Source organism: Lytechinus pictus, chromosome 2, assembly GCF_037042905.1.
Source record: "Lytechinus pictus isolate F3 Inbred chromosome 2, Lp3.0, whole genome shotgun sequence".
NCBI lineage: Eukaryota > Metazoa > Echinodermata > Echinoidea > Temnopleuroida > Toxopneustidae > Lytechinus > Lytechinus pictus.
The window spans coordinates 50,384,785-50,412,474 of record NC_087246.1 but is presented as its reverse complement, the minus strand read 5'-3'; the positions used below and the strand labels follow the sequence as shown (position 1 = coordinate 50,412,474).

Below are 27,690 nucleotides of genomic sequence, written 5' to 3'. Positions count from 1 at the left end.
GCTTAGTTACTGAACGCTTTCAGCGTTGCTACGTACGTCACGCGCGTACACGTCCAGCCACCTAATTTGCATACCAATCAATGGGGAACCCCCGACCGCTCCACAGCCTGGCATTGAATCCTACTTAAATTTAGTATTTAAAAAAGATTAGTTTTGTTTAAAAAAAAAAGAGAGATACAATAGAATGTAACAGCACATTGGTAAAAAATGCAACGTGGAGAGTTTGCGAGACGCTTCAATTTAATTATGCAATAAACAAAACAGTGTTAAATTGGAACCATGGAGCTAATGGTGGATCATAGAATTTAACTCCCTACCCTTCAGTCATATTCATCCATATAATTTACATAACACCGGTACACAAATTGGCCCGAGAATCACTGCTGTTATTTGCAATTTTTAAATTTCAAATAACAGCAGTGTTTCTCGGGCCAAATTGTACAATTTTTTCTAGACAGGAATAACCGTCTTTTCTGGGATTTATTCAACAATCAGGCACGGTTGTAGACTTAAAGTTTTTTTGGGGGGGGGGGGTGGGGGTGGGAGGGGGAGGGGGCTTGAAAGATTTTCGACGTTGGTTTTTTCAATACAATAAGAATGGCCTATTGTGGGATAGCCTTATACACACCAAACATCTAGCCCCCCTCCTTTAAAAATATATCTAATCATGCGAGAGAGCGTAGCGACCGAGGGGAAAAAAATTACATTTTCAAAATGCTTGAGAATTTTTCATCTTCAGTATATATTATGCATCAGGGCCTGATAATTTAGCCCTGATTGGTGTTACATTATAGAGGACATTTAACGATAAAAGTGGGGGGGGGGTAGGACTGGTTATCAAGAAATGGGTTTGTGTTAATTGTTACTCTCTCCTTAGGCGTTTTTTAAGACTTTGAACGTAAAGGGTATAATAGAACATGACAGGATAAGGGGTTTTAATGATATATCAATGACACCCCTAAAAATATTACGAGGGAATGTGGTGACCAGGGAGAAAATGTTTGAAGTGAAACCTGGCATTTGGATCACTTTATGATCTTCAAAAATAAATGTAGGCCTATACACCTGCAACCCGAATGGGATACTAGCTCATTCAACATTCATAGAGGCTGTAAAAAACGGCCCAATGATCACTGCCCTGTATAACACAAAAGTATACACATAGGGCCTATTGTAGAGAGTAGAGTCAAATCATTCTACATCTTGCTTCTATCATGGGGTAGGGGGCGATCGCCATGAAAATATTGGGGATGCGGCAAACATATCGATTTGCCCTGCCCAATAAGTTTGACGGATTGAAAAATTTAAGAATCCATTGCAAAAATGTGTTTGACAAACATCTGAAACCGCTATAAAACCATCAGATTTGACATGAAAATACTACATATTAAAACTGTAAAATTTTCGGTGAGCTTCACCATGTTCACGCGCAAAATTCTGCATTATAATTTGGCGCAATTTGGACATTGTCTTTACCCCTTCTCGCCATCCAAATCATGGATCAGCACTACTGACTCTAAACTATGTTTTCAGTAAGTAATTTAGCCTCTATTAGGGAGTATATAGCGACAGAGACATTTTCTAGGGAAAATATCATAAATAATAACAAAAATTTGGAGCGCTTTTGACAAAACACGAAAGGTTTTTTAGTTTAAACTTCAATTTAATAGCATTCCGTGGTGGGGAAGAAAACATAGGGAGGTTAAATTGGAAAAAAAAAAGTGGCAAGGCAGTCTACTATAGCCTATTGCACGAGATTATGATTTCCTATTCTCAAACTTTAAGATAGCATTAATGTATTCTTCATTTAGATGATATTTTGCGAGGGAATGTTAAGCGACCGAGCGCCTACATGGAAACGTCATCAATATTTAAGGGGAAAAATATCTGGCAACTAAAAAGGTCACCGCTATTATAGAAATCAACCATTAACAATTTCTGGAAAACAAAAAGAAAAAGAAAAAAAAAGTATATTTTTCTTAATTCTGCCGGGGGACTCTGCCCCCCCCCCCGGTACACTAGTTACCCCAGGTACGTTTTGAACAATGTTAGACAGGGCAATTTTCAATTTTTATTTAAAAAAAAAATTTACATCATAATTCAGGGGCAATAAATTCGTTATTTATTATCAGATTTTGATGAAACTTTAAGCATTTTGCTCGATGAAATTTGCTATAATTTTATTCAGATACAATTATTTTCCAGCTTCGGAGTGCCAATGTTGTTTCTAGTCTATAGTATAACGTATTCATGTGTTCATCTATTTCGATGGTAAGATCGTAATTTTAAATCTTTTTTTTTTTTTTTTGCTAAATAAAATTATGTCAGCTCGCTCGCTCGCTCGCCTAGCCTAACAATGATCATCCTTACAAATCTCAAAACAGATAAATAATCATCCCCTAAATAAGCTAGGAAGTTCCTCCTTTAGGGAATGATTATTGTACAGACCATGACCCCCTCTCTGAAGACAGAGAGAGGGTGTGGGGGGATGACTGACACAAAATTTCTTCTCTGTGAGATATTTTTTTTCAGTTTGGGGAGGTCAGTGACTTATCGAGTCTAAAAATTTTAAAGGAACAGACCGTGCTCTCATAAAGGGCAAAGTTTACATAAAAAAGCTGCAAGCGAGTGAAGCCAGCAATAACAAATCTTGACCTTCTAAAATACACAAATCTATTATTTTTCCCTTTTTCTTTCCCTTACTTTATTTTCTCTTTCTTTCTTGGTCGTGAATGTTTTCTTTCTTTTTATTTATTTTATTTTTTTTTATTTATTTATTCATTTATTTATTTATTCATTTATTTATTTATTCATTTATTTATTCATCTATTTATTAATTTATTTATTGTTTATTATTATTAGTTTTTTTTTTTTTTTGGGGGGGGATCCATGGCCCCAAGTCCCACATCTGTACGTCAGCGGGGGGGGGGGGGGGAAGGGGAGGGGGTGTAGTCCTTAAGACTGAAATTTTAAGTATACCGTATATTATGTTAGCTATATTCATACCAGACCAAGTATGTGCATGTAAGAATTGGATCAATAATGTGAGCGCGAAGCGCGAGCTGAAATTTTGAAAAAATGTGCCATTTCAAGGAATCTATAGTTGGTTTTCATGGTTAATACCCTTTTCCACACTCTGTGCTCCACTTATTTTACATCTGATACAAAAATGAAGTGACTTTTAAAACTCAAAATAATGGAAACTATACTCGGCAAACCTCATGCACATGGTTGCGAGGATGGGTAAATAAAAAAATATAGACGTTGTCGTTAACATTAACATGTTATTTTATTTTAAATCCTGTGATTATCATGATCATACTTGTCAGATGATTCATCATTGGGGGATGATAACACAGGCCAACCGCACCTGAAATATTGGGGGGGGGGGGGGTGTGATATATCTCCCACCCTCCAGGATGGACACCAATGGCGTGGAGGTATGTGTGTGTGTGTGAGGTATATATTCATCCCTCACCCCCCCCCCCCCCGGACCTAAGCCGGGAACTACCGAACCAATATTTAGCCAATCATTTTTTTCCAAGGACTAAATCTCTCAGAGACAGATGAAGAACTTTCTAATTTTTTTTAACTGGAAGCAGGCATTCTTTCAATATCTTAGCTGATCAACCAATTCATGAACAAAAAAAATCAATTAAGAAAATTGATAAATCATTTTTTACAATTACATTTCCCTTTGTAATAATAGGGTGGTGCAAGGAAAATACAAATGAGGGTCCAACCATTTTGAAAGTTAAAAAAAATATTTTAATAGCCTTAGGGGCTGTAAAACATTCAGATTTTTTCCTTGTGACCCCCCTTCTCCCTCTTAAAAAATGATTATTTTATTATGATTTTAAGTATATCGTTCTACGATTTTTTTCGTTTATAATTTATTGTAATTGTACGTTATTCATTGCTTTAAATTATTGAAATAATTTTTTTTTTTTAATCATATATTTTCATTTAATTATTTTTCCATTTTTGTTGGGGGCGGGGTGATAGCCCATTTACGTATTCATGTATTTAATTTCACTGATCAATACTAAGTCAACACACACACGCAGACAAAAGGGAAGCATTTACGACAAAAATGGGAACTTTCATCAGGGCCCTGGGAACAATTTTTTTATTGGGATTGCTGATGTAAATTTGAAAAGTGAGCTGGTACACCACATATCATTCATCAGCAGGGGGGTTAATGAAGGGCGAAAGGAGGAAAAATAGAAGTTAAATTCGTCATACGCCCCTCCCTCGACATTTTTAAGATGAAATCTGTAACGTGAAAACGGCGAAGATCGGGGGGAGGGGGGGGGGCTCCCAGGGTCATTCCCACTATCATGCAGCCAAGTAACTTTGCTATCATGGCAACTAATATGGAAACCTTCAATGATTTGGCTACTGAGACCCGTTTCCATAAGGGCAAAGTTATTATAGAGGTAACTTTTTTATGAAATGGGACCCTGAATTACCTATCAACCTCACTCTCAACTCTTTCCAAGCCCAGGATTAACTCTATTTTAAATAAGTCTTTAAAAGGGCAAGTCCACCTCAACAGGTTGATTCGAATCAAAATAAAATAATAAAAGTGAAAAAGCAAACGAGCGTTTGCTTTAATGCTGAAAATTTTATCAAAATTGGATATCAAAGATGAGAGTTATTACCCAAGTTTCTGGTCAGTATGCAAATGAGGGAACCAATGATGTCATCCTCTCACGATAGCGACCTCAACTCTCTTTATATTTTGTGTATCAGTGCATTGTCAAATTGTGCATATATTTTGTGTGAAAATCAATTGAACTTTTCAAGCCTAACACGTCTATAATACTCGTCGAGTTTTCTTCTCATTCAAATCATCATTTTGTTGTGAACTTCCCTTTTAAAATTTTTGTTATGAACTTCCCTTTTAAAATAATATATATATTAAAGTTCTCAAATCTTTACTCTCACACAGGCTTACCACACTAAGATCACGCACTTATCAATTACGATAATCAACACTGGTTTACATCTAGACTTAGAATTTCAGTCTACACTACAATGGAATGCCAGGTTTCATCTCTCTTAATCAATATTCATGAAATAGATTACATGTATATAATTGAATTTTTTTCCCCACTTCATTTCATAACAAAATGATTTTTTTTCTTTTCACAATTTGAAAATGAGTTTGAAGTTGTCACTCCATAAAAGTGTAGCCTATCTTAACCTAGATCTAACTGAATGCTTAGAGTATAGCAGTAAGATTAAACATCATACTAACCATATAGACATGGACATGCACTTCTCACAATTTACCAAACATACCTTAAAATCAAGAACACATACACTTTGTAGTAGCTTGTCATTTGGAATATTTTTAATAGCGTTTGTCCTGGAATTTTTTATTCAACAAGAGCTTTGTTTTGATTGTCTTTGACAGTGTGACTGAGCACACTTTTGAAGTTCAAATCAAGTTCATTACGAACAATTTGAAATATTCTGATAACGGGAATGGAATAAATAAATTTCTTTTTGGTGGGTTTTTTCTTTCTCACCCCAAAGGATTTCAAATCTTTGGTGATGTTAGACCAAAATGCTGATTGCATTTATATCTGTCCATTTCTGATTGTCCAATGTTTAAGCAGCCTCCTCATCTTCACCTTCCTCCTCATCAAACTCTCCTTCCTCCTCAGCGGTGGCATCCTGGTACTGTTGGTACTCAGAAACCAAGTCATTCATGTTGCTCTCAGCCTCAGTGAACTCCATCTCGTCCATACCCTCACCAGTGTACCAATGAAGGAAAGCCTTTCTCCTGAACATAGCGGTGAACTGCTCAGAGATACGCTTGAAGAGCTCCTGGATGGCGGTGCTGTTGCCGATGAAGGTGGCAGACATCTTCAGACCACGTGGTGGGATGTCACAGACAGCGGTCTTGACATTGTTGGGGATCCATTCAACAAAGTAGCTGCTGTTCTTGTTCTGTACGTTGAGCATCTGTTCGTCGACCTCCTTCATGGACATACGGCCACGGAAGATGGCGGCAACGGTGAGGTAACGACCATGACGAGGATCACAGGCAGCCATCATGTTCTTGGCATCGAACATCTGTTGGGTGAGCTCTGGAACGGTCAAGGCACGGTATTGCTGGCTGCCACGGCTAGTGAGAGGAGCAAAGCCAGGCATGAAGAAGTGAAGACGTGGGAAGGGAACCATGTTGACGGCAAGTTTGCGGAGATCAGCGTTGAGTTGGCCAGGGAATCGGAGGCAGGTGGTGACACCACTCATGGTGGCAGAGACCAGATGGTTTAGATCTCCGTAAGTGGGTGTGGTCAGCTTGAGGGTACGGAAGCAGATATCATAGAGGGCTTCATTGTCAATGCAATAGGTCTCGTCTGTGTTCTCAACCAACTGATGGACTGAGAGTGTGGCGTTGTATGGTTCAACAACAGTGTCTGATACTTTGGGTGATGGCACAACGCTGAATGTGTTCATGATGCGGTCTGGGTACTCTTCACGGATCTTGCTGATGAGGAGGGTTCCCATTCCAGAGCCAGTACCACCTCCAAGGGAGTGTGTAAGCTGGAAGCCCTGTTGGAAAGAAAAAAGAACATCAAAATATTAAGAAAATTCTAAATGTAATGAAAGTGATACTTAACCACTTTTTAGCCAACAGCAACTGATTGAAAAAGCAACCATGTTCATCACAGAATTAATAACCCCTTAAATGACCCACATCTAACTAAAAGTTTAAATATGAAAGAAACCACCAAGAGGAAGGCAAAAGGACCCATTATGAATAATAAACATATTCAGATACAAGTTTTTTTCCTTTTTGATGCATTCATGAAATCTGAAATCAAATATTGCTTGAAAATATTCAGACACATTATTTTTTGTTGAACATTAAATTACTGAAATGCCAAGTCACAGGATGTTAAAAGTTTGAAGCATGCGTACCTGAAGACAATCACAGCTCTCAGCCTCCTTGCGAACAACATCAAGCACAGAGTCTACAAGCTCAGCACCTTCGGTGTAATGTCCCTTGGCCCAGTTGTTTCCAGCTCCACTCTGTCCAAAGACAAAGTTGTCTGGTCTGAAGATCTGTCCGAAAGGTCCAGAGCGGACGGAGTCCATGGTACCTGGCTCCAGATCGACGAGGACGGCACGTGGTACATATTTGCCTCCGGTAGCCTCATTGTAGTAGACGTTGATTCTCTCCAGCTGAAGATCAGAGTCTCCATGGTAGGTACCGGTAGGGTCGATGCCATGCTCATCTGAGATCACTTCCCAGAACTGTTAATAAAGGAACACAAACCATTGAATTAGATCTGGATGAATCTTCATTTCATCCAATTGATATCTTCACCAACCATGAAGTTCCATCAAGCTAAATTTCGTGAACTTTTATTTTCTTGGAAAAGTAATAAGCAATGTGCCAGGAAATAAATAATGAAAGAACAAGCAAATATTTTTAATGAGATCTGAAACAAAGTTAGGCCTACAACAAATAGAAAATGGGACATTTCAGCACGTTTTTCTCCTGAACAGGATGTGAATCTGTCAGTAGCCAGCCCAGCCCCAGGAGGCTCCTAGAGAGTAAAAATCATTTAGTAATTTACTAACGTATGCTTACTCTCCAAATAATAATAATTTACTAATGTATGCGCTTACTCTCCATGGAGAGTAAGCATATGTTAGGTTAGTAGTAAATTATTTTTACTCTCTAGGAGACTCCTGGCTACCTGTCAGTACCTCATTGAATAGACAGATTCTAATTTGTTAACATTTTTCATTTTTTTATAGGCATTGGCACGCAGGTACAAAATTGACCTGAAAACTTTGCTATTTGCCAGTTGTTACATCGCCTTTCAATTCTCGCCTCTTCTGCTTCAGCCTAGATTGAATGCGATATGAATCTTTGACTGTGTCTAAAGTTAGAGAGAATCAAGACCCCCTCACTTTGATCAATCATTTGCTAGATTCTTCACTAGAAAAAGAATCATAAAAAATGTTTGCATTCTTTCATTACACTGATTTTCAGTTGGCACAACCCTTCCAACAAAAACTAAAATACTAGGGCCTAGCCCTAGAATAGATTAGAGATATAAATCCACCCCATGTCGATGATGGTTTAATTGGATTGTGTAGGCTAAAACAACGTTGGATAAAAACGAATTTTTGATTGAGGTCTCGTCTACTTTCGATCTATCTCTTGCCTCGCGCCTTTCTTTCTCGCCATGCAGCGTGGCCAGTGAAAAAAAATCCCCAATTATGCCAGCTCAGCGAAATTATGCTAAATCGCGAAAAATTATGCCAAACCGTTTTGGACCCTAGGATTTTCCACAGGGGGGGGGGGGGGGCAAAACCGTCCGCCAAAAAAAATTGACAAGCAAAAAAAAAAGAAAAAAAAAAGGGTCTTCAATCTTCAAATAGATCAAAATTATGCTAAATATGCTATTATTAAGCCAGATTCTTTGCTTTAAAAAGCCTAATTATGCCCCAAATTATGCTGAAAGGGTCGAAATTATGCCAGAAAAAAGTCTAATTATGCCAGAATTATGCCGGCATAATGAATTATGCTGAAAGGGTCGAAATTATGCCAGAAAGCATAATTATGCCAGTTCTGGCAACGTTGTCGCCATGCGCTAGCCGCCATGTGGCACACTCACACGTACGGTACCGTACCGGTACACACACGCTGCACAAATTTCAAACGATGCATGCCTGACTCATAGAGATGCGTTATTAGTTTTTATAGAATGGATGGGAAAATCCCTGCAATCTGATTGGTTGAGAGCAATGCAAGAATTTTTACTGGGCTGCATGAACGATATCCCGATAATCAAAACGATATCCACTGTAAACAAGCTATCGTCCGAAAAGGTCATTGTGATGTCATCGCGCATGTACTGTTACGCTTGTTTACGTCAAAATTTTGAATTTTCGATCAAGGCAGAATGAATCAAATAAAGGATGCAAAATGATCTGTAAATACGGTACCGTAATTGTCATAGGGATTAAAACTGCCTGCAAACTCGTTAGTTGAGAAGTCCAGACATACGATCTAACGTTTCAGCTGGGCTGGCTGTGCACAGCCAAATCTCCACTGCAGGCCCAGGTAGCCGTAGGCACTGGCCCCAGGCGCGGCCCGGGCATACCACACACAGCTATTGGAGGTCTGAGGCTGCCTCATACCGGTACTCTAGTCATAGATCTAGACAGTAGACTAGTCAATGCAAAGCTGTATCTGGCATTTTGGGTATAATAATGCCTTTGTGCCAACATATTATCAATTTAGGCATACATATTTATGTTGTCCAGGGTTATCAAAGGGTCTGCATTACATTTTGGTATTTTCATGCATCCGGTAATAAATCATGCGTCCAGTAAAAAAAATCATGCGTCCAGTAAAAAAAATCATGCGTCCAGTAAATATTTTCATGCGTCCAGTAAATTGAATTTACCGGACGCATGAAATTATCATGCATCCGGTAAATCATTAATTTTTGTGGTTTATTCAATAATTTTTTTCCATTCTATAAAACAGATGATGCATGGGTTTCTTTCGTGGGTCAGTGGAACTGTGTGCACGCGGTAACTTTGGCATTATGGTCTAAACCCACTCGGCTGCGCCTCGTGGGTTAAACCATGCCAAAGTTACCTTGTGCACACAGTTCCTACTGACCCACTCTAACCCATGCATCATTTGTATAATATCTCTATGGCCTGACTCCATCTCCCTCGACCTCTCACCCCTCACTCAGCTAGTTTACCACCGTTCGTGTTTCAATTTCACACATCAACAATATAATTTAGACAATACAATAAGCTTAGAAAAATTATTCACCTTGGCACCAATCTGGTTTCCGCACTGGCCGGCTTGGATGTGGACAATTTCGCGCATGTTGAATGGAAAAAATTAAGTTAAAAAAAAAATTAAAGAATGTTAAGTTACAACGTCTTGAAGCTTGCTGCCAGTTTCTTCAATTCAGCCGTGGTTTGCCGAATTTGTGGAACTACTTGGAATTTATGCGAAACATCAAAGATCCCTTCGCCTATAGCAACGTGAATAAACATCGACATATTCAGGGATCGAATTGGTTTCTCTCAGTATCTCCATATTTTAGTTCTTTCAAAACATTATTATATCTGCGTATTTTTCGATCGGAATTCACAATTTTGGATGAATATATTATAGTTATATTGTATTAATATTACTTGATCCATACCAGCTAATTTAATGAATACTACGGGAGATGGAAAAGATTTAAACACTATTCAGAATATCAACTTTTTGAAGCGATCCCTAAATGAAGATGCAACTCAATGACCAATCACAAGCATTTATTCGTGAGTGATATTTCAAGATGTCGTTCAAGCGATCTAATTGGTCAAGATTTACCGCGCCTATGGCAACTCGCAGAGTTACATCTCTCCGCACACAAGTTATGCACGAGGCAATGTGCAGGAGATGGAAACCAATAGAAACCGGAATACAACAGATAGAAAATAATCGTCACGTTCGTTCGTTCGCGATCGCAGGCAAGAATCATTTGAAAAGTTAATCCCTGCACAAATTGACAAATATAACGATAATTTCCAATTAAAACATATTATCGGCATATGCATCGGCATGTAGTCCATGAAGAAAATAAAGTAAAACTGAATTTACGAAAAAAAAAGGACGAAAATTTGAAGAAAAGCCCGGAGGATGTGATGTAAATCGGGTCTGAGGAGGGGGGGGGGGTGAATGTGGCCCAGCAGTTGAGTTTGATGACCATTCATATCCATTATGTGCGAAAAAGCGAAGCGATCGAGCAATTTTAGTAATGGTATCCAAATCTTTCTTCAAATATAATAGCTGTAGCGAGTCTTAGAGGGTGGGCCTTTAAAAACTTGCTTTCAAAATATTTTAATTGTAGTGGTAATTTCTCTAAAATTATGTAATCACACTTCAAAAAGAAGAAATAGGACTTGGGATTATCAAAACGAATTGGGTTTATACGTGAAAGTGCCAGTTTGTTTTAATGGTGTAAGAGAAATTGCAGTTGTTGCAACTTGTTATGGTGCAAATGAAAAGGAATTCAAAAATATAATTTAGACCTTTATAGAGCTTTTGACTGTTGCAACATGAACAAAAGAAAAGAAAATTCATCACATTTGAAATAAATTTTAATACTATAATGTCATTTTTTTAAAGTGTAGTATGAAATCGTTTAGAAAAAAAATGATTTCGTGATTATGTAGAATTCTCCTCCTGTTTATGCCAGCTTGTTTGTTATGATCGAAGTTTCAACCGTTAAGTTGGAATTATATTTCTTAAAATGACTCACATACTGGATATAAGGGGGGGGGGTATTTAAATCAGCCCGGCTCCATCTCCTCCCTTAATGAAAAAGGGTATTGCAAGATTTTGTTGTCATGGAGGCAGAGACGAGTATACACAGAGCGTTATAGATCAATTAAAGATGAATAGGTTGTGTTACGCAAGAGTGTTTTTGAATAGCCTGCGAAGCAAGAACCCAAAAGACGATAGCAACCACAAGTGACCAAGAGCTGCCCTATATATTGATCGGCCTCATTATTAAGCCCCCAAATGCCTCATCATTGGCTTAGATACCCTCCCCCCTTTAAATTTTCAACTTGTGCTGTATAAAATAAAAATGTTCCCATTCCTTTACCCTAAAAATCTTCGGAATTTAAGGACAGTATTTTTTTTGTATTTGTGTATTTTTTAATCATCTATTGAAAATCTACACCAACGGATCACTGATTTGCATAAACCATCGTTCACCATGTGATATTTCGAACTAAAATAGATTTGACATTCTTTCTTACCTCTGTCATTTTGCAAAAAATAAGGACAAGTCCACATTACGGTGTAAAGGGAAACGATAAAGAATTATAAAGACTATCGGATATGGATGAAAAAGTGACAACTGAAGATGCAGTCTTAATAATGATTGGTTGAAATAATAGGGCCTCTATATTTTGTCCGACCAAAAATAATGGTCAAAATCAAAGATTCCAGCCAACGATTTTGGCTAATATTTTAACCACTTTTTTTTTTGGGGGGGGGGGCGGGGTGATGGTCGGACATGATCAATCCCTTTTCTAACGAGGATTCGTATCTAGTGAGCTAATTATTGTCACCCCGTTGTCACAGTTCTATGTCAACCATTTTAACACGAGTGTCACGTCGTCTTTACACTTTCGAGGGTATCTTTTTTTTACATAACTGTACACCCACATATAGACCAATTAAGATTAATTGGTGACAAATCAATGTATGTACAGTATGTTTTCTCCTTACGGAATCGACTTAACTTACACATGATTTTGTTGGACTTGAGTGTTGTCAGTAACATATTGTGCCAATCATGACCAATCGCCGATCCTTTACAATGTATTAACTCGCTTTGTCGGACTCAGCATGGCAAGCTAACAAAGGTGATTGGATCGAGAGCCTAATATTATGAGCGCAGGTAATGTTATTGTGGCAAATTGTTGAGCGGGGGCGGGCACAGGCAAGAGGGGTCTATTCATTAGGAAGATTGACAGGTCGCCTCATGACATTTAGGTTACTTGTAGACCTATAGCAAGTTTCATAGAATCGTGTTTTTTTTTAAATATAGTCATGATTTTAAAAAGAGTTTGTTCCGATGTTTCCCCTCCCAACAGAAATTTTGAAAACCAACAATTGTTTTCTGAAAATTGTCACAATATTCACCCAAAGTGTGCACGAAATCCAGACCCTCAGTTTCACTTTTTAAAATGCCAAAGAGCCCCACTGACGAGCTCGGTCGCTTTGCTCCCTCGCTTTCGAGTTTCTTCGGAATTTTTTACGCGTCCTGTCCCCTCCCCCACAAGAAAAAAAAATCTGCGTACGGCCTTGCAACAAAATGCCTCCCTTAAAGCATTCTCTGTTGCAGTTGTCCTTCTATGATCCAAACAGCCAGAGGCATATATTATATTTATATATATAAACAATACTCCTTCCATTCAATGGCGTAGCTAGGATTTTTTTCCTGGGGGGTCCTTGCTTTTACAGGGGGGGGGGGCACCATTTTTTCCGGTGTGTGTGTATGTGTCACAAGGGCGGATCCGACTTTCGCCAATAGGGGACGGTGCCCGAAATTATCTTCACCTATATTTTCCCCGATCAGTCACTTCTTAGTTTTATTCTTATAAAACAACATAAACATGAAATAATCTCATAAGCCTTATAAAAAGTGCGAGCGCGAAGCGCGAGCGATTTCGTTTTTACTTTCATGTAGTTTGTCCTGAAAATTTAATATTCTGGGCAATGTTATGTGTGATCCTGAACAAGATTCGTATGTAACTAGATAGTTACTGCGATAGGACTGCTCACAGTTACCCACGAAGACGGTATATATTTCAATAAATTTCAAACAAATTTCAAACGATGCATGCCTGACTCATAGAGATGCGTTATTATAGTATATATCTCTATGGCCTGACTCCATCTCCCTCGACCTCTCACCCCTCACTCAGCTAGTTTACCACCGTTCGTGTTTCAATTTCACACATCAACAATATAATTTAGACAATACAATAAGCTTAGAAAAATTATTCACCTTGGCACCTTGGGTCCTTGCTTTTTCAGGGGGGGGGGGCACCATTTTTTCCGGTGTGTGTGTATGTGTCACAAGGGCGGATCCGACTTTCGCCAATAGGGGACGGTGCCCGAAATTATTTTTAACCTATATTTTCCCCGATCAGTCACTTCTTAGTTTTATTCTTATAAAACAACATAAACATGAAATAATCTCATAAGCCTTATAAAAAGTGCGAGCGCGAAGCGCGAGCGATTTCGTTTTTACTTTCATGTAGTTTGTCCTGAAAATTTAATATTCTGGGCAATGTTATGTGTGATCCTGAACAAGATTCGTATGTAACTAGATAGTTACTGCGAACGCCAAGCGAGCAAAAATTTTTATTAACTGTTCTAGCATTATCGAAAAGGGACCTGTTAAGGACTGCTCACAGTTACCCACGAAGACGGTATATATTTCAATAATGCGAGCGCGAAGCGCGAGCAAATTTTTTTAAAACATTCCGACATAAAAATGGTCATTCTAAGCACTTTTTGTATTAATAAATGGGATAGGTGTGTAACTAAACAATTGTTTAATGGAACATTATGGAATACACATATTAAACAATATGAACTTGGCAAATCAAACAATGTGACCACGCAGCGTGAGCTTAAAATGCTGATATGTAGACCATAAAACGGACATTTTACAGAGCTAAAATATGTTTTGTATATTGACTTCAAAACTTGCTCCATATCAGCCTATTGAGCAAGATATGAATCTCATCGAACAGGCAATTCTGGCGCGAAGCGCAAGCAAAACTTTTATATGGAAACATGAAAGATTTTTTTTTTGCTAATCTTCCCCTCACATTATTTCATTCACTCGTCTTCCTCCTCTTATTTTTTTTTCTTCTGTCTTTCTTCTTTTTTTCTTTTCTTCTTTCTTCCTTTTTTCTTTTTTTTTGCTCTGCCAATTTTTTTCAGGGGAGCACCTGGGGGGGGGGCACACCAAATCTCAGGGGGGGGGGGCACATGCCCCCCCCCCCCGTAGCTACGCCACTGCTTCCATTCCCATTTAACGTAATATGTCTCGTTTCATGAAAGCGACTTATTTCCAGTGCGGTGCCATCTCTATGGAAAGCCAAGCTGGATAATGATCATCTCTGAACATAATACATCAGCTTTCCATAGAGATGGCCTCGAGCTGAAGTGGGTAGCTGGAGTGATGACGATAATTATCTTAAAACGGGTCCCTGCATGGCAGCGCAACTGGTTTCATCTACTTTCTAGATTTCACTTTTATAACAACAACGGAATAATGAGGTCTGTTTTTATTTCACATTTATCTTCTAATCTATGTATTTATTCATTTTATTTATTTATTTTTTACAAATGAAACATCACCAATACCGTTGCATGAGACCCGTTTAGAATTTCATTAAAAACACAAGACGACACTACTTTCAAGTAACAAAAGAGATTTGAAGGTTCCCAAATCGGTGCTTTTACTATGTCCAGCGAGGTACCATAATACAAAGTAGATAAAATTAACTTTTAAAAAATGCCGAACTTAATTCAGTAATACCCATAAATGTAACAAAATTAAGAGAAACTTTTATGGAAAGATAATGGAGAAGGGGATGACACTATAAGATAAAGAAAAAAAAAGGCGATGGAGTAGGGAAAAAAGATAATAAATTATAACATTATCAATAATACAAACATGTTATAATAGCATATCACTGTAAAATGAGTCCCTATATATATGCGCTGGATTGGATATACCCTGACTTTAGCCCCGCAGCCTTTAACAGCGCGGTGGCATTTCGAGGAATAAATTCCTGCCAGGTACCCATTTACCTCACCTGGGTTGAGTGCAGCACAATGTGGATAAATTTCTTGCCGATTGAAATTGCATGGTTGGGATTCGAACCCCCGTCCATCTGTTTCAATGTCAAATTACTATTCCACTGGACCACAACGCTCCACGACTCTCGTTTAATCCCCCATAGTGTTCCGGCACTACCACTTCTGGTTCAGGAAACATTAAAATGATTATAAAATGGATTATTGGTAAAAAAAAAAAAAGGGATCTATGAATACAAAGTAAAAATATCTGTAAGAATAGTAATCACGTGTCGGTTGGTTGGATGGGCATTCTTCCTACATCTCTCTTCCTTTCTTTTCATTGTTTCTCCTCTATCCCCGCTTTTCACTAACCACCCCTGCCTTTCCGGGGTTCCTCTGGCGTACCGCCCATGCGGAGCATTACTAATGTTACGTGCAGTGATACGTATCTAACTTCCACACTCTTCCTACTGACGACATGCATTCAGTAATAATAAAAAAATCCAACACTTCTGAGCTTCAACTTTCTCATCAAAGTGTGATATCGTAATATTGCACAGTAAAATTAAGTTTTAAATTGTCATTGCTATAAAAGTAACGAATAGGCCTATTGCGTGAAACTCATGCAAGGTCCTCCTCTTCCTCCTCTTCGTCGAAATCGCCATCGTCATCCACGGAGACATCCTGGTACTGTTGGTACTCAGAAACCAGGTCATTCATGTTGCTCTCAGCCTCAGTGAACTCCATCTCGTCCATACCCTCACCAGTGTACCAATGAAGGAAAGCCTTTCTCCTGAACATAGCGGTGAACTGCTCAGAGATACGTTTGAAGAGCTCCTGAATGGCGGTGCTGTTGCCGATGAAGGTGGAAGACATTTTTAGTCCACGTGGTGGGATGTCACAGACGGCAGTCTTGACGTTGTTGGGGATCCATTCGACGAAGTAGCTACTGTTCTTGTTCTGTACGTTGAGCATCTGTTCATCGACCTCCTTCATGGACATACGGCCACGGAAGATGGCGGCGACGGTGAGGTAACGACCATGACGAGGATCACAGGCAGCCATCATGTTCTTGGCATCGAACATCTGTTGGGTGAGCTCTGGAACGGTCAAGGCACGGTATTGTTTGCTTCCTCGACTCGTCAGAGGAGCAAAGCCAGGCATGAAGAAGTGAAGACGTGGGAAGGGAACCATGTTGACAGCAAGTTTGCGGAGATCAGCGTTGAGTTGGCCAGGGAATCGGAGGCAGGTGGTGACACCACTCATGGTGGCAGAGACCAGATGGTTCAGATCTCCGTAAGTGGGTGTGGTCAGCTTGAGGGTACGGAAGCAGATATCGTAGAGGGCTTCATTGTCAATGCAATAGGTCTCGTCTGTGTTCTCAACCAACTGATGGACTGAGAGTGTGGCGTTGTATGGTTCAACAACAGTGTCTGATACTTTGGGTGATGGCACAACGCTGAATGTGTTCATGATGCGGTCTGGGTACTCTTCACGGATCTTGCTGATGAGGAGGGTTCCCATTCCAGAGCCGGTACCACCACCAAGGGAGTGTGTAAGTTGGAAGCCCTGTCAAAAACGGATCACACAAATGATTAGTTTACAACAAACATTATGGACAATGAATGGTGCAGATCGATTGACCACTGATAAAAATATCTAGTCAATGAGCTTTCATTATTAAAGAAATGATAATCTGGAAATCATCAGGATAGGCTCTCTTACCTGTAGACAATCACAATCCTCAGCTTCTTTCCTCAAGACGTCCATGACAACATCAACAAGTTCTGCTCCTTCAGTGTAATGCCCTTTGGCCCAGTTGTTTCCAGCTCCGCTCTGTCCGAATACAAAGTTATCAGGTCGGAAGAGTCGCCCAAAATTGCCAGACCGGACTGAGTCCATGGTACCCGGCTCTAAGTCCACCAAGATGGCGCGAGGAACATACTTCTTTTCTAGAAAGAAGATTAAAAAAGTGAAAATTATATGTGAATCGGTCGGTCTCTGAATATTTTTATTACACTCGGACTTATTATTGGTCGCTAACATTTACAGTGAGGTGTTCTAGACTTCGTCAAACTCCCATCAAATGGTTCCCAGGTGGAGGAGGGCAGGAAGGTTGTAACAAGCCAAACTGAAGGAACTCGTTCGTCATCCAGTCTATGCCATGCCCAATAGTTGAAAACAAGACTCGAAAATACATGCGTTAAGTCATCAATACTACTAGAAAACCATTTTCTATTTGCCAACTTTGCGGAAAAAGTAAGGTGAAAAATCATTATTATGGCCTTATCATAAACGTTCGTCACCCGTCTTGTAACCAGTGGCGATTCAAGGAAATTCGGCGCCCGTGGCACGCATCCTTTGCTACCTCTGACGCCGGAAGCGAATGCAGAAATCGCGTCATTCCAACTTTTGACGCTTCTCTATCTTGTTGAGTTGAACTTTCTATTTTCCCACCCACCTCAGTGACTTTCCCATATTTTTCAATCTTTTTAGCCCCTGAAATAGGATTGTCTGGGACACGTGCCATATTGCCAACAATTCCCAGATACGAGGCTCGAGTCTGATAATGATTGTGTCCAAGAATTTTTCAAACAATCGTTCATAATAATTTTATGTTAATAATACTGGAAATGCATGGAGGCACATCGTTTCATTTATAGGTTTCTCTGGACCCTCTCATTTCATTCATAAGAGGCACGCTCGTCTATGTTGGATCCATTGTCGTCAACCAACTCGGAGACTGCAGATGGGCCGAGATGGGTGACGAATTTTGACTTTGTGAGAAAGTTTGGGAGTTAGGTACACGATTTCTAAAGACAGTGAGACACGTTTAGTTTAATTGTAAATAGTGCGGGTGATCCGAGTTTGGTGGTGAATTCGTACTCTATGAACTGGTGAGCCGTTTTAAAACCTGTTTCAGAAGACATGTAGTGGGAAAGGATTTACTGGTTTGATTTGATATAATACGGAGTGCCTCACAACCAAGGTTTGGTAACCCCCTGACATCAGCCATAATAAGGATAAATTGCCACTTGGCCTACACCCTTTGTCTACTTTCCGTTTGGTTTAAATCCCATATTATAGTATAATCCTAGTTCGTCTTCAACCAGTTCGTCTACTAGCCATTTGGTCTTATTTCCAGTTAGCCCGCAACCACATTGTCTAATCTCAAGTTAGGCTATAGACCCATTCCGTATGATATCCACTTCATATGACGCCATGTTTATGACCTACATTTTTTTTACTATAGGCAGAGTGTAAAATGATAATTATACGAACGTGATGAAGTGGAAATCAGACCATCTCATCATTGGACTAAAATGTCAGTTAGACCAGGGGCCGGTCTTACAAAGAATTGCGATTGATCCGATCAATTGCAACTATGGAAAGCCAGCAAAGTCAACATATAAAATGCATGTTTGTTAAATTTTTTTATAGATATGAATGTATATCCATAAATTCATTGATTTATTGACAATTTGGTGTGTTCTCCTTTGTTTACAGAGGACATTTTGCAAATTTCCTATAGAAAAAATTATGACACTGATGGATTTCCATAGAGTTACTATTGATTGGATCAATCGTAACTCTTTGTAAGACGTGGCCCATGTGAGTATTAGACTAAAATGATGATTGAACAAATCGTTGATTGATTGTAGACCAAGTGGGCCAAGCCACATTGGCGGCGGAAGCTAAACATTTTAGGGGGGCCAACACACAATTTTTTGACAAGCAAAAAAAAAAAAAGGTTACCATCAAAAAATTAAGGGGGGGATCGTCCCCCACCTAAAATTAAGGGGGGGGACACGTCCCCCCCGCTTCCGCCGCCTATATACCAAGCCATAATAGTGTTAGACGCCCGATCATAGAATTGGACCATCTGTTATACAAGTTGATATAAACCCCCCAAAAAGGGGGAATCATGACAGAACTCAATCGACATTGTATATAAATCAGAACTTCACACTGCATGCACTGACCTCTGACACTTTCTCGACTAGTTCAAACCATGGACCTACAAACTAAATATTTACAGTGAGAAATGTCTTCGTCTCCTTTCTGGCATGGACCTACTACTCTAGGTCCATGTTTCTGATAAAGAATAGTTAATATCCAATACCAACGTGGTTAAAATGAGTCTTAAAATTCTCATAATGGATGCCTCACACGGTTTTCTGAATTATCCATCGATTTTCTTTTATTGTTTGGGAAAGGGAGGAAAACTCATATTGGAAAGATGAAGTTCTAAGAACATCCGAACAGTTATGTCAAGTTTATTTTCCGCCCGTAATAGGTATCGACCATACTGGATGTATAGAAAACAAACATGACAAAGGTTCATCTCATTGCTTATGGATATTGTTTGTGCTGCTTGAGCATGGGGGGTGCACATCCTGGAGGAAGTAAAGTGGTATGGGGTGCACATCTTGGGGAGGAGGAACTAAAGTCCCGACTAAAGTTTGGAAAATCAGCTATTGAAAGCAGAAGAAGGGTTATACAAATATCGTTTTGTTTGCCGGTGTTGGAACTCCTCTGCCACAGCGGGAGGGTGCATGTGCACCCATTGCACCCCAGCCTACGCCCTTGTGCATGGTGTGAAATGAGAAGATTCACTTTTACGATTAGAAATATTTTTTTAAATAGACAGAAGGAAATTATAGTAAAAAATACACTCAGATTACATATTTATGTTTTGTTTGTTTTTCTAACGAAATCATTGGGCTTTGGAGAAATGGCCCAGATAATTTTGTCCACTGTCAACCCCTCCGAAACTATCATAAAAGAGAGCCTTATTAAGATGAATAAATCATAAATGCTAACATACTAGACCGAATAATGAACACTGATGAGTATATTCTTTATCAATCATGTCAATGAAAGAAATCAAATTGAGTGCTAATTCCTACCCAATCCTTGCATGGCATCAGTAGAATGTGTGATTATGAAAAAACGCCCCTAGAAACAACCCAATAATTTCGAAATCTTGTATGATTGACAGGAGCGGAACTACTTTTCATAACGATTTTTCTTATCAGTCCTTAACGCCATTCGCCAGTTTCCCGCTTCATAATCTGAGATCAGGGTATAATCACGATATGAAAACGAGTGTTTCCATATCAACGGCTTTGCATGGGGTTGTCACGTTTTGTAGATTTAAGAAGGTATCAATCTGAGTTCATGAATTGTACCTGTATACCCCATAGAGGATGCATGCACTCTTGTGAATACAAAGAGAGAGAGAGAGAAAAAAAAATGCCAATGGTGACGGTACATTGAACGATTGTTTTGTGCAAGGCTAGGCCATAGTCGAGGTTCACAACGGACTCGATCAAAGTTCATTGTCGATATCATTTTGTGTAAACAGTCGTATAGCAACCGCATGAAGTTCCACAATGGTATTAAGATATCAATCTTACTAGCCATGTATTAAGTATACAACGAAATTTGATATTACGTTTTTCATATGAATAATATCATATGCATTCGAAGTTTTGAGAGAGAAAAAAAAGAAAATTACTAGGGGTAGTTTTTTCATCAGTCAGATAGAATTTAGTAGGTTTTTTTTACAAATAAATACACGCAACATTGAAAAAATTAAAAATATAGAATGCTAATAATCCAAATATGCTTATCCATAATTATCAATCTTTATGGAAGCAAATGGTTTTATTTTGGCATGCCTTATTGTTGTGGCAACATTATTGAATGCATGCAATCATTGAGAACAACCAAAACAGTTTGATTTTTTTCACCTCATCTGTGTGGCGTGAAACACAGTCTTTCTCATCACTAATTGATAAATTATTTCCTCGACCAATTAACCTCATTTTAACTACTTACCGGATGCCACTCCATAATAAACGTTGATTTTGTCCAGTTGTAAGGCACTGTCCCCGATGTATGCCCCGCTAGGATCGACTCCATGTTCGTCAGATATCACTTCCCAAAACTATGAGAGGAGAAGAAGAAGAAGAAAATGAAGAAGAAGATGGAGAAGGAGAAGAAGAAGAAGAAGAAAAAGAAAAGAAAAAGAAGGAGGAGGAGGAGAAAAAAAGAAGAAACAGAAGAAGTTATAGAAGGATAAGAAATTATACTTATCATTGGTTAAGATATGCATGCATTAATTTTTTTAGATTTTTTTTTGGGGGGAAGGGGGTTAAAATAGAGCGAATATCAACGATTATAAACTGTAAAGGAAAGAGGAAAAGATATTGTCTATATCAATCAATGGTTCAACCTGAACCCTTTTATCATAATAAATAATAATGATACATAATATAGCGTTTTTCCATTTTGATTAAATTAATGCTCAAGGCGCTTAGAAGAGAACAAAACGTAAAAGTAAAGAGAACTAAGAGAAGTAAAAGAAATGGTAAATTACAAATTGTAAATAAATTACAAATGTATTGTGATTATTAGCAGTAGCGGTACCAATGGGGGCAGGGGAATGGAAGCATTTGCCCCCCCCCCCCCTCCCCCGAAATTTTGAAATATGAAGATTGAAATGTTCTAAAATATATATATATCTATAAAAAAAAAAACAGAGTTCCATCCCTCCCCACCTTCTACAGCTGATAATGCTCACCATAAGCAGATATTAGATTATAGGTGGGCAGATCTGGGATTCTCACGGGGGGGGGGGGGGCATGGCATGAAATAATTTAAAAGAAATTAGGGATCGATAATTCGGTAGATCTCTTCCTGTCTGTAATAATTACTGAGGGTAAAATACAATTATTGCGTATTTGCGTGGTACTCGATCTATGAAGTGTGTAAGATCTCTTTTGCAAGGGTACAAGCTTCCCCAGATCCTTGTTCTGAGATCAACGACATAACGATACGTGCAGTTATTGCCCTTTAACCCCATTTAACGGAATTTATAGTGATTAGAAATTCCAGCGGTATTTAGCAATAGATATATGATATGAATTTCTTTACAATGGCAAGATAAAATACAAGCATGTCTCCATATTAATCTCCCGATTTTGTTCCAAGGATAAGGAAATCCCACATAAGAATGTTTCCTTTCTTGTCGGAAATTGCATGACAGACATCTTTATGCTTTATGAATTTCCTGCTATGATCAAAATAATATCTTGATATTTCCACACAAGAAGATGGTTGAAAATGTTTTGTGCAGTAGGCTATATTAATCATATTCCGATCAATAAACGAATATTATTCACTAAATAAATTCAGTATTTTTCTTCAAAATATGAACGAGTTTGATAATTACAGGACTACTTTCTCACACTGTCAAACAACTTTAAATTGTTCAAGAGTATAGTTGCGGCATGCGTTGTATTTTCTTTAATAATTGTTCAATCGATGGCGCACGTTCGAAATTAAAATAGAGAATACATTAGAATATCATAATATGTTCTATATTACTTTATTTCAAACCATTAAATTGCGTAACCAGCAGCAATATTTATAAAAAATTGTTAATAAAAGTCAAGTCCACCCCAGAAATATGTTGAATTTAATAAATAGAGAAAAAATCAAATTAGCATAACACTGAAAATTTCATCAAAATCGGATGTTAAATAAGAAAGTTATGACATTTTAAAGTTTCGCTTATTTAAAAAAAAAAACAGCGATATGCACAACTCAGTGATATGCAAATGAGACAGACGATGATGTCCCTCACTCACTATTTCTTTGTTTTTTATTGTTTGAATTATACAATATTTCACTTTTCACAAATTTGACAATAAGGACCAACTTGACTGAACCATATAGTATTAAACAATACTAATTCCACATGATCAAGGAGGAATTAACCCTTGTATCACTTGACAGAGAGGAGAAAATTATAATATTTCAGATTTCAGATGATAAAATACAAAAGAAATAGTGAGTGGATGACGCCATCAGTCTCCTCATTTGCATAATATACTGACCAGTATGTGTATATAACTGTTTTGTGAAATCAAGCGAAACTTTAAAATGTCATAACTTTCTTATTTTTCATTCATTTTTTATGAAATTTTCAGTGTAATGCTTGTTAGATTTTGACCTTTTTATTCAAATAAACTTTTTGTTGGGGTGGATTTCTTAGTTTGCTGTTGGAAATGACGAAATATAAATATAATATTAAATCCATATTTTGTATACATGCAATTCCTGTCGTTGTATAAAGGCCTGCATTTGCTCTCTAAAAATATTGAAATATCAAAATTTCATCCCTAAATTACATAGTGCATTTACAAGAAAATTGTCGACATAACGATGTGATGCTCAGACAGAATACAATCCGAAGTCTTTGACATGTTTGAGTTCAAACAGCACTTGACTTGATTTGCTTGTCGAGCTGTATATCAATAGAGCTTTAGAGGTTCTTTTGAATCTACACAATAATGTAATCACAAAGAAACGAACGAACAAAGTTCAATTGAATAAAATTGGGTCAAACTCCAAAACTTTTATGATTATCAGGGGGAGATTTATTGGTTGCTATTGAACTAGAGTGCACCTATCTGCAATGATCTGGAAAATTCAGTTGATCGACTTTTGACACCCCCCTCCCCATATACACAAACGCTCTCTTTTAGCATGTTCAGGTCAATGATTGACATTTGATAATGCAATTTTAATTATTACTTTTTTTTCAAAGCTGAAAACTATTTTTGCTTGTTATTTTCATGTTTTGATTAAGAAACAGCATTCTGTTTTCAGGTAATAATCATTTTAAAATTATTTTAGATAAAATCTTGAGCAGAGAAACCCTGTCCATTGCTTTATAGCGTCTTTCAGCTATACAAAAATCAATATGGTTTAAATTGTATCTTATCAGCTTATATTAATGGCCATGATTTTAATTAGGATTTTTTTCAAGGTCTTTAAAAATTAGTGATAATTAGAGCAGATGTTCATCATTTTTCTCAAACAGAAAATGATGAATAATATGCCTATTGCAGAATTATCATAATGATCGATTTTGGTTGATATTTGTTACCACGTCTCTGACTGGTTTTGTCTGTTAAAATCTTATTTTGAATTAAGTTGGACTAAGTTTCATATATTTTCTCAAACCGAAATGTTCACATATAAAAAGAAACATAGAATTCAAAAGAAGGTTGAAGAATGAAACTGTAGAGGGCGGACTTTCAGATAGCAAATAGGGAGAGAATGACCCTCAAAGACAATGAGTTCTGATGACCAATTGCTGTGCCTATATAAACACGAATTATCATTCCCAACTAAGTGAGACGAAAACAGGTCTAAAAAGTCTTCAAGTGGAAGAAATAATGAGGTATGAGGTAGCATCCTCGAAGCAAAATATAGTTTAACAAAGAAATTGAAATATATATATAAGGATTTAAAGGTCGAACTATTTTTAGAGGGCGCTCTTTTAGATAAGAAAAAGTAGAGAACGACTCCTTAGACACAATTCCACCCCCAGTTTCCACCCCAAACAAGAGAATAACAAAATGCTATGACTGTCATTGTGAGAAACGCATTCTAAAGAAATTATATTGAACTGGTGATATTTTCATTCATACACGTTTTACCATCTATATATCAAAGGGTTTGGGGTGGTTTTTTAAAAAGAGTGACCGAGAACTTACCTTGGCGCCAATTTGGTTGCCGCACTGACCAGCTTGGATATGCACTATCTCACGCATGGTTGTTCTGAAATAAACATTAACGAAACGATAAGATTTCTCAAACAAACAGGAGAAAAATGGTAGCAGCTTGATATCGAGGTATTTTCAAACTTCGACCTTGATGTATAGTGCGTCTATTTTGCACCTAAGTTTTGATGATGATGATGATGATGAAAATAATAATGATAAAAAAATAAATGTAATAATATTAATAATAATAGTAATAATAATGATGATGATGATAATAATAATAAAAATGAAAATTTTGATAATAACACTGATTAACAACAATAATAATTTACTATTATTAATAATCATTACTATTATAATAGTAATAATAATAATGATAATAATAATAATAATAATAATTTATGTTGTCATATTTCACCCAGGCCCTGGGGTGCCACTTTAGTTCCGAAAACTGCTCTCCCAGCGGGCAGAAGATAATGCTAAGAAAAAAAGAGGATAATATAGCAAGGTGTATAAAAAAAAATCACTAATCAATCTATATCTATTAATATATCAATCTTTTCATCCAGTTCTAAATAAATATGTCAGGTTTCAAGATTTATTTCATTTCAACTCTATATCAAAGCAAATTTTTACACAGTAAAACAAGATGAAAACCATCGTGACCATAAGATTCATACATTATACTTTTTTTTCATCTATCATATTAATTTTTGTAAAAGTAAAACTGAGGAAATGGAGGGATCCGCAATAACATCAAGGCCTATTATAAGTCATGCAGGGTTTACTAGGTGCATGTGGATGCCACAAAAAAAAGCAAGAGGTCTCTCTATCAGTCATTATACCTATAGATCTATACCCATAACTGCAAAGAACACAGTGTCCCACAGGGGGTGCATAGTGTGTTCACATTGTGGAACAAAATGTGACATCATAGCACCTTCACACTGTTAAATTTGAGCACTTCAACTATGTACCTCACATAATCACATATAGTGGACCAAGTGGACATGCTGTAAACAGTTACACTGTCGAGGTGTCCACAGTGTGAAAACTTTATATCTTCACACTGTAGAATTTGAGCATTTTAAACAGTGTGAATAATATTTTCACATAGTCCACACTGTGATTACACTGTGTGACACTGTTCCTTCCAGCAGGGACCGCAGTCTGCTGGGCAAACCCTTCACTCGAGTTAAGGGTCTGAATGTGCAGCCTACTCATGCCTTGTGTACTGAAGGCTCCTGTATTGCATGGAACAGCAAGTTTTGTATGTGCTAGTCTTTGCGTGGAGGCACACTTGTTGATCAAATTTCCAATCAGGGTCTGTGCCTGCAGACTACAGGGACCGTGCTAATGCACATGCAGATGATGGATGGGGGGGGGGGGGAGGGGTGGGGCTGGAGAAGGAGAAGGAAAGTGTAATTATGATAATCTCATTTGAGCCCAGCTGATAATCGTGTTTTTGTTTTTTTTTACATTGAAAGAAGATGCCAACATATAAAAGCTACTTTAAAAGCTGCTTCAAGGGTAGAGGTTTAACCGATATAGAACGATAGAATATTCGGCAGCTTATATATGGTTATGAGCTACAATTTATGCCATAACTCCTCTTGTGAGAGGGGAAATAGAGATTTTCGAGAGAGTCGGAGCATAATTCAAATTTCCGTGCATGACGTATGGGGTTTTACAGATGGCAATGGCGATAAGAAAAGTTCAACTTCGAAGAAAATATTTTGGTGTTTTTCAAAAATCAATGTCCAAAATGGCGGGCATGCTGGCTAGGCCTACAAAATACATGATACCAATATAAAATATACCAAATAAAATATTGACATGAATAATTTGAACTTAAAACGAGTATTTTATGAGAAAAAAACGTTAGGCCTACATTAGCCTATATAGCCTATACCTAAATTACCTATAGCCTAAATAGTAAATACTTAAATTATCTTTAATACCTAAATAATGCCTAAATACCTAAATTAGCCTATACCTACATCAGCCTATAGCCTATGAATAGTCTATACCTAAAAAAATCGGCACATATAGTGAATATTTTGAAGGACTGAAACATAATACAATGGTAAAATAATGGTTTATACTGATCGAAAAAGTTGCAAGATTTTCAATTAAAGTTTTCAATTACAGCCTTGACGAATTTTCTTTTAATACAAAATAAACTGTTATATGAATTTGTAAATTTATACAGAAAAAATGAATACATACATACATGAAAATAGTATTTTCCATTTTAAAATACTGTGGAATATGTTTGCCGTAATATACGCACTCCCCCACCCCGAACTGTAAACATTTTGCGGACGGGAGACTAAAAACAAAAATATCATCGCCTTCTCAAATTTACTCAATCCAATGCTTCATGAAGATTTCATGAAAATGTCAAGTATTTAATCACACTCAAATATTGACCTGTATTACTTTGGTCTGGGTAAAAGCAAAATTATTGCAAGCAAGTCATTTAAGAAAATGAAAATTTGCAGACTTACCAAGTTGTTATCCTCTAGAAATAATGTACCGAATCGTTATTTTGAAGCAATCCAGTTTGCTGAATGCCAAGTCACTGCAGTGCATGCATCAACCTGCTCTAACATCCAGGCACTCGAATGAAACCCCTTCCCGATTAGCACATCCTTTTCTACTTAGGAGAAAGATCAGTGTTGTCATCCACTTGTTTCATGCGTCATTTGTTAT

The 27,690-nt window shown here is 37.6% G+C and overlaps 2 protein-coding genes across 2 annotated transcripts; both read right to left on the bottom strand.

Moving 5' to 3' along the window:
* Positions 1–5,337: 5,337 nt before the first annotated feature.
* On the bottom strand, positions 5,338–10,260 carry LOC129254067 (tubulin beta chain-like). The gene is made up of 3 exons (XM_054892522.2): positions 9,830–10,260; positions 6,940–7,275; positions 5,338–6,570 (listed from the first exon to the last, which is right to left on the bottom strand). The coding sequence occupies exons 1-3, from the start codon at positions 9,884–9,886 to the stop codon at positions 5,620–5,622; spliced, it is 1,344 nt and encodes a 447-aa protein (XP_054748497.1). The 5' UTR covers positions 9,887–10,260; the 3' UTR covers positions 5,338–5,619.
* Positions 10,261–14,884: 4,624 nt separating this feature from the next.
* LOC129254071 (tubulin beta chain-like) lies at positions 14,885–27,690 on the bottom strand. The gene is made up of 5 exons (XM_054892526.2): positions 27,486–27,690; positions 24,967–25,030; positions 21,236–21,344; positions 17,117–17,343; positions 14,885–16,960 (listed from the first exon to the last, which is right to left on the bottom strand). The coding sequence occupies exons 2-5, from the start codon at positions 25,021–25,023 to the stop codon at positions 16,013–16,015; spliced, it is 1,341 nt and encodes a 446-aa protein (XP_054748501.1). The 5' UTR covers positions 25,024–25,030; positions 27,486–27,690; the 3' UTR covers positions 14,885–16,012.